The 8231-nt window shown below is 37.6% G+C and overlaps 1 protein-coding gene across 1 annotated transcript; it reads left to right on the forward strand.

The window, feature by feature from the left end:
* The first annotated feature begins 6047 nt into the window (after nt 1–6047).
* Nucleotides 6048–7904, forward strand: LOC128129045 (protein FAR1-RELATED SEQUENCE 5-like). The gene has a single exon (XM_052767751.1). It carries the CDS (start codon nt 6048–6050, stop codon nt 7902–7904), a length of 1857 nt encoding a protein of 618 aa, XP_052623711.1.
* The last annotated feature ends 327 nt before the right edge of the window (nt 7905–8231 follow it).

Consider the following 8231-nt stretch of genomic DNA (forward strand, 5'->3'; position numbering starts at 1 on the left):
GATCGTATTAGTCTTTATTATTTTTATTTTGATTAGGTTCGGAAGAACCTTTATTTGCTGAAATGGATATGGAGAAAGTTATTTTTACACAACACTAAGGATTTACACATGGTTGCATGATGTCGAACCATGATTGATAGAGGCATCGAAGTTGGCATACTTCGACATGATATAGAATGAGAGTTGATAGGGTCATGTGCTGAACGGGCACACCAGTTCTAGGCGTCTTGGGTTTCGTCCCGTGTATCACTGTCATGGATACTTGAACCGATAGAGTCGACGCGGAACTATCAAAGGCCCTGAGTGTTTCTGAGTAAAGTACCTTTTCATGAATGGATTCTCACGAGGCATTTCTATAATCGCCTAACATATACTAGTCATGTATAATTATGGTGGGGAGGACTGTTGACTGAGCGACTCCACCCTAAATCCACAACCAAACAAGGAACAGGAAATGAGGCGGTATTTACTCACTTTAGGTCTATCCATCTCAATTATACATGGTCGTAACGTATATATCTAGCCATTATAGTTTTACCTGATGAAATTTTAAATTTTATAACAGTGCTGTGACTTTCGCCTTAACGGGGAAGTATTTACATTTAGAATTAGTCTTTTGATGTTTTCAGTTAGTTATCTGAATTTGAGAGACGTACCAAAATCTATCAGGTTCCTGGATGCTTTTCGCCAAGCATTAGAGTTAGACTCCTCCTGTGTCTTTGTTGTTTCCTTCAGTTGGGCAGTCCCTTTTTGAGGTGTCCCTTTTCGCCACATAGGTGGCAATCTGTATTGGTCGCCACATTGGTGGTTGATGAAATAAACTCAATCGGGGTTTTGCAGACGCGAGCAGTATGCCCCTTCATGTTGCACCTAGCACAATAGAGTTCCCGACATATACCATGATGATGGTAGCTACACGGGCTGCAGTGGGGAAGGTTTCCTAGGTATGGTCTTCTTGAAGTCGGGATGGAAGAGCTGGCAGGGGTATCGACTGTCTCAGCTCATTGCCTTATGAAAAGGTCCTTGAGCCGAGGTACTTCCCTCCTCGATCTTGAGCTTTCTCTTCAGTGGATTTGGTTGAGGTTCTCGGACGGCTGGGTATGCAGGTGTTGGTTGCTGCTGTCCATTATTTGGATCGAAATTTTCCGATAGGGCTCTTGCTAACATTGGTGTTGTTAGCATTCAGTTGAGCCATGACAGCTGCTATGGCTGCCAAGACTGCATCTTGGAACGTGGCTTCATCGAATAGGAGAGTCGGTTTCTTGCCGGCGGATGGGTTACGCTTCCTCGGAGGCATGGTTTTCCTACATGGAAAGGAACACAAGCTGATGAGAGACGACGGTTAACCCTGGACGTATCTATCCTTACTATATTAGGCATAAATTTTTCCCGTGTTTCGGATACTGGTTGTCTGAGTGTCGACTTACATCCCTATGATGTAGTCCAGGTATTCAAGGTAAGAGTATGAGTATCGAAAAAAAAGCCATAAGATGGGAGTCGTTCCTACTAAGTTACCTTTATACTGGGAAAGGTTTCACTCTCTGGCTTGGAAAGATCTGAGAACAGTTCAGAACGAAGACTGCGAGATGAAAGGCTCATGAAGACTTATGGCTAACAACCTCAATAGAGGTGTGGGGATCCGCTCTAATCGTATTACTTGCAACGGGAAAAGGAGATTTACCTAACACATAGCGTGAGTAGTGGAATCACCAACTCACTAAATTGTATTATTTTATGGGTGTATTAGCGCGACTAACACGAGGAATAAGACACTTCTCGGGTTCCATGTACTGGCTCCCTTTGTCTACCTCGTATTTTTTACTGAGACCGGCGTTGGTTTCCTTCGGGTAGTTACCTAGGGTTCTCCTCTCCTATAGACATATTGAATTTCTACTCCGCCTTACTTCCGAATCCGACTCTGGGTGTCATCACTTCATGATGGATGACTGGAAATCTCGGAAGTTTAGGCGAATTTCTCACTGATGTTCCTAAAAGATATAGGCACTTGGTGGTTTCAATAGTTTCGACCTACTTCATTTATTTTCGAACTAAAAATCTTCTTAATGAACCTTTTCCTGGATCTGCATTGCCTCTTCTGCCGAGTACTGAAGTAGATAGGGTTTTCTACAGGGTTCGTGCGAGAATGGAAATGTCTAAGGAATCCTAAGAGATTTTTACATTTCACTGGGTGATCCATATCGAGTCCTGCTACGATTACACAGGGTATACAGATCATATATAGCTTAGATCCGATAGGCCTTCGAATATGTGATACTACTCTATATCCACATCCAAACAAGGAAAAGGAAGTAGAGCGAAACCACACATTCTTAGCCTATGGTATCCTTATTATATATAACCTTGGGAGTATACTCTCTGTAATTGTAGGTATATCAATAAGGATCTTTTTAGTTCTTCACACAAGGTTATCTATGGATCCTAAAAATACCCCTATGGTATTTTAATTTCTTGCCTGTTTTTTATCTTCTGAACATGATTATGGGATTGATGTGAGTCTTTTAGTATTCCAAAATACTCTCATAGTATTTTAAACTTTATGTTTGGCTCTAGCATTCCTAGTTGGTAAGTTTCAGACCTACTGCAACACCACTATCACTCCGAAGCAGACGTTCATCGCATCTCGAATAAATGTAGTTGATCAGGTTACATTTATTCCAACTTACGATTACATAACTGCCCAGGTTTGACGGTAATGCTCAACATCCGAAGACTTTTATTCTTGTTCTTCCTATGATACTTGTGTTCGAGTGTTTAGATTCTGGATGTTCTTATACTTTCGTAAAATATGGTTATATTTTAAAGTATAATTCTTTGTCAGAGTGTTTTATCCCTATGTATTTATAGGCTGTATATCTTTTATGAATTTATATACTTAGCTCACTATAAACAATGCTCTGATACCAATCTGTCACACCCCAAAACCGGAACGGCGAAAACGTTCTGGGGTGGATGACGTCATGTCAAGTATCACAGCATATGCAGTATAGTAATCAAAGTACAACAATCATTGCATTAAAAGTAATAGTTTTACATCGGTTTACATTGAATAGAATCATCAAAGTAATACAAGTAATAATGTAGATGCAACTTGGTACTAAACGGTCTTCACCAAAAGCGCCTGAGATGTACCTGTCTATTGCTGACCTGAGAATACAAGTTATTTGAAAGCGAGTATCAGCATTTTTACGAATGCTGGTGAGCAGGAGTGGTTCGTGAAGTAGTAGCATTAATAAAGTAGGAGTGGTTCGTGAAGTAGTAGCATTAATAAAGTAGGAGTGTTAATAAGTGGAAGCGTATCGTGAAGTAGAAGCGTTAACAAGTAGAAGCGTAGCGTGAAGTAGAAGCGTTAACAAGTAGAAGCGCATCGTGAAGTAGAAGCGTTAATAAGTAGAAGCGTATTACGAAGTAAAAGAGTATCACGAAGTAAAAGCGTTAACAAAGTAGTAGTATTTAACTAAGTAGGAGCATTAACTAAGTGGAAGTATAACGAAGCAGTGGTATCTAACAAAGTAGGAGTATAAACACATGGACGAAAACTTTAATGGAAACATTGGAAAACCATTACATTTAAGAAAATCACAACTTGGTATTCTTTTGTAGAATAAATTTGAAAACCTTTAGAAATCCTTTCATAAACAAGTTTTAAATGAAGCTTTGATAAAGCATTATAGGTAAAGAAAGCCTTGTTTAAAATACTGCTGTAACTGAATCTGAAATAAAACATACAGCGCGAGAGTCAATTTGAGAAAAGCTTTGAACAAGTAAAGACGTTTTAGAAAACCATTTACAGTATCATACTTGGTAAAACAGTTAACAGTGTAATGAATCCTTGTGCATGTGGGTTATCAATCACATGTGATTGATATGATAACTGGCATGTTAAACTTGTATTCCCCCCCCCCCCCCCCCATAAAAGCATGTAAAAACATTTAAAAGGTTAATTCAGCGGTATGAACTCACCTGTTGTAAGTGGATCGAACGAAGGTGCTGGTTGGGTGCTCGGGATCAAGTAAAGACTTGAACACACTTAGTGACCTATTAACATATGATGACATATGTTTACATACAATTAGTAAATATAAGACTAATTAAACACGTATATGCATCCTAAATTGCGGAAAACACTTTGATTGAGTGCTAGGGGTGTCCCGGGTAACATCTATGGGTATAAATGGCCTAGATAGGGAGTTTACTCTTCAAGAGTAAACTCTTTATAGAGTTCAAGGCCCTAAGACCAACTCCCCATGAGTTTACGGCCGTAAACTCATGGTGAGGGTGTTCTAGGGTGCTAAATGGTCTTATCTCACTCATAGAATTAGGCTAGGTCCAAATATAATGCATATGAAGGGGTTTAAAGCTTTAAATGGACCATTTGAGGAGTTTACGGCCCTAAAAAGGAGTTTACGGCCGTAAGCTCCTATATGCATGTTCTTTTGGTGTTTTAAGGACTTAAATGGTAGGAGATAAAGTTCTATGCATTTTTCCAAGTCAAATGAAGGAGTTAGGGCATCATTTGGGCACTTAATGGGAGTTTACGGCCCATGGACCAATTCTAGGGGGGGTTCATGGCCGTAAACTCCTATTTCCTTGGTTTCTTTAATGTTTAAAGCATTTACTACAATGGGGTTGCTTCTAGACATTTTTCCAAGGCCATAGGAGGTGTTTGAGGGCATTTCTAACACTTGGATTTGAGTTTACTCCCCATGAAAAGGAGTTTACGGCCCAAGCATGTTCTTGGGTAGTAAAATCAAGTTTACTCCCCAATAGTTAAGTTTAAGGTGTTCTAAGTCCGTTGACATAAGTCATTTAGCCATATCTAAGCCTTAGGGGTAGTTTAGAGGGGTTTTGGGGCTTAAAAACTCCACTTAAGGGTGTTCACGGTCCAAGAGTGTTCTTGGGCCGTAAACACATAACCTTTCCCCTATTTGATGTCTTAAACACAAATTTTCATGTTAACTAAGCTATACAACAAGTTAGGATAGATTTCTTACTAGTTTGGGGCTCAAAACGGGCGTTTTTGGCTCGAAAACAAGTTGTAGAGAGAGAGAGAGAGAGAGTGAAAAGAGTGTAAATGAAGTTTACTCTCCTTTATATAGGTGCTTGAGTTAGGGCTCAGTGGAAATCTACCCGATACTGCCGCTAAACAGGGCTTTTGGTCGCACCCGATTAAGTGGTCGTATTTCGACTTGGTTGAAACTAGAACTTTTCAAGGGATTAATGAGGGTGTTTCTAATTTGTTTTCAACCCTTACCAAGTCATTATAAAAGTCCCACATTAATTAACCTTTTCAAAAAGGTTAACGGACAGTTTAAAAAACAAGGCTTATTAACGGAAGGAGGGGTTAAATATGACGGATTAAATTTCGGGTTGTCACAACACACATTAATAGTTGGGAAAAATGAATATACCCTTAAGGGTATACAAGATAGGTACCCTGATACTTAAAACTACGTAGTTTTGATTAGTAGGTTAATTTGCTAATAAAAAAAATACGTAATTTCCTTAATCCTTAATCGTGATCGCATTCATTCGAATCATTCCATCATCAAGAAATCGGAAGTATCTTAAAACGAATTGAAGATACTGGAATCGAAATTCAGGGAATTCACAAAAAATTGAAATCAAGAATCTGCAATTCACAAAGAATCGAAATAAAAAAAAACTGCAATACATGTAAGATTGTCGCTTGCCCAAGGAATTGAAATCAAGAAAGTGTATAGTTTGTTTTGTGTATTTGATTAGTAATTTTGTTTTTTTTATCAATTGGAATCAGTGGCAATTCGTAGGAGTTGAAATCATTCCCTGTTTTTTTTCCTAAGTGCGGCTTATGATGTTGCTGTTTTTTTTTTTTTTTTTTTTTTTTTTTTTTTTTTTTTTTTTTTTTTTTTTGCTGAAGACGTATGCTAAAACCAGTTGCAATTTGTAGGAATCGAAATTAAAGTTTTTTTAGAATTTAATATTCGAGATTATTGTTTACAATGTTATTTATTATCTGATGAATCTTTATTTGTTTCGGGATTTTAAAAATGACATTGTTGTTTTTAGACATTGTCATTGGCTGTTATTGTGTCTTTTTTATGTATACTGTTTGCATTATATTCAATATAAAACAATTTGGTGTTAATCTTTTATTTGGAAATATGCATCGTTGTCTATTGCAGACCATAATGAGTGAAGTTGAAGCAACTAATCAAGCTATAGAACCATATATAACCGAAGATATTGACAGAAATGATTACGTGGAAGCAACATATGAATGTCAAAAAATAAATAGTATCGGTATGAACGTTGAATTTGACGAAGATGAAGTTAACGATGAAAGTATACTGGGAAAGGTTTTTGATACACCTGATGATGCCTATACATTTTATAATGATTATTCATTTTTACATGGATTTGGTATACGTAGAGATGACACAATAAAAAATCCTAAAACAAATGAGCCTTTTCGAAAGATATATGTATGCAACAAAGAAGGTTTCAAAAGGATGGACAAAAAAGATTCAAGTGAAAATGAGAAAAAACGTCGCAGAGATATTAGAACCGGATGTCAAGCAAAGCTACGAATAACAAGACAGGAGGATGGGAAATGGTTGGTGGACTCGTTTAATGACACACACAACCACGACTTGACCATGACACCTACGAAGGTGATGAAGCATCGATCTCATAGCAATTTCCACCGTTCAATAGAAGGTAAATCTCTTATGGTGCAATTTGGTCAAGCAGGGTTGAAACCTTCTCAGATTAAAAAGGTTGTTAATACAATGAAAACCTCAAATGTAGCTGATGTTACTTCAAAGCAATGTGCCGATGTCTTATCTGAGCAACGAAAACAACATAAAGGAAAGGAGTTCTATGGAATTATAAAACATTTTCAAGATAAAACATTAGTTGATAGTGACCAGTATTTTGTTGTGGATTTGTCTGATGATGGGTATCCTAGAAATATCTTTTGGGCTGATGGTAGATCAAGAGATGCTTATACAAAATTCAGAGATGTTGTTGTGTTTGATGTCACCTATATGACTAACAAGTTCAAGATGCCTTTTGCTCCATTTACTGGTGTGAATCATCATGGGCAGTCTATACTTTTTGGTGGAGCATTGCTTGAAAATGAAAAGGAAGAGTCATTTGAATGGTTATTTGAACATTTCCTCAAATGTATGTTTAACAAGTATCCGAAAGCAATTATAACAGATCAAGACAAAGCAATGAGAAATGCAATAAAAAAAGTGTTTCCGAAGACTCGACATCGTTTTTGTTCATGGCATATCATGAAGCATGAAACTGAGCACCTTCGATCGTATGTTTCCCGTTACAGTGATTTTCAAGAAACACACAAACAATGGGTAAATAGTGACACCATTGAACAATTTGAAGCAACATGGGAAGTTATGCGTAGTAAGTATGAACTGGAAAACAATAGTTGGATTACAGACATGTATAACCAACGTATACATTGGGCTAAACCCTTCTTGAAGGATACTTTCTTTGCTGGTATGACAACAACCGGACGAAGTGAGAGTATCAACTCATTTTTTGATGGATATGTTAATTCGAGGACCATGTTGAATGAATTTGTTGTACAATACGACAAAGCAGTTGAGTCTCGAAGGGCTGCCGAAGAAGATGAAGACTTTAAGACTATGAACTCAAGGCCGGTTCTTTCTTCAGTGCATCCAATCGAAGCAAAAGCAGGTCAATGTTATACTAGAAAGATGTTTGAGACTTTCAAAAAAGAATGGACTGAAGGTATTACCAATTTGACTCATGAGACTATAGGAAAAACTACAGAAGAAAGCACATACCGAGTTGGGCAATTGGATGTTGATAAAAAAATATTGGCGCATTGTTACCTTTCGTTCTTTGGATCAAGTTAGCGTCACATGTTCTTGTGCTAAGTATGAGACAAATGGGATTTTATGCAAACATAGCCTATACGTGATGAAGAAGAAACATGTTAAAGAACTCCCGAGTCACTATATTTTACCCCGATGGACCCTTAGTGTTAGGTACAAACTAGGTAGTGCTAGTATCGGACTCGGAGAAATGAATAATGAAAATGGAGTTAGTGCCTACACACTATGGTGTGTCCGTTCAAATTTTACTAAACTAATTGAACAAGCAAGAGACTCCCCTTCAGAGATACAAAAAGTCAATACAATATTGATAAGTCTTTTAGATGATCAAACAAATCGAAAGAAATC

Source organism: Lactuca sativa, chromosome 9 (genome assembly GCF_002870075.4).
Source record: "Lactuca sativa cultivar Salinas chromosome 9, Lsat_Salinas_v11, whole genome shotgun sequence".
Lineage (NCBI taxonomy): Eukaryota > Viridiplantae > Streptophyta > Magnoliopsida > Asterales > Asteraceae > Lactuca > Lactuca sativa.

What these genes read in the sequence shown, in the direction of transcription:
- LOC128129045 (XM_052767751.1), top strand. Translation starts at nt 6,048, where the DNA reads ATGACATTGTTGTTTTTAGACATTGTCATTGGCTGTTATTGTGTCTTT.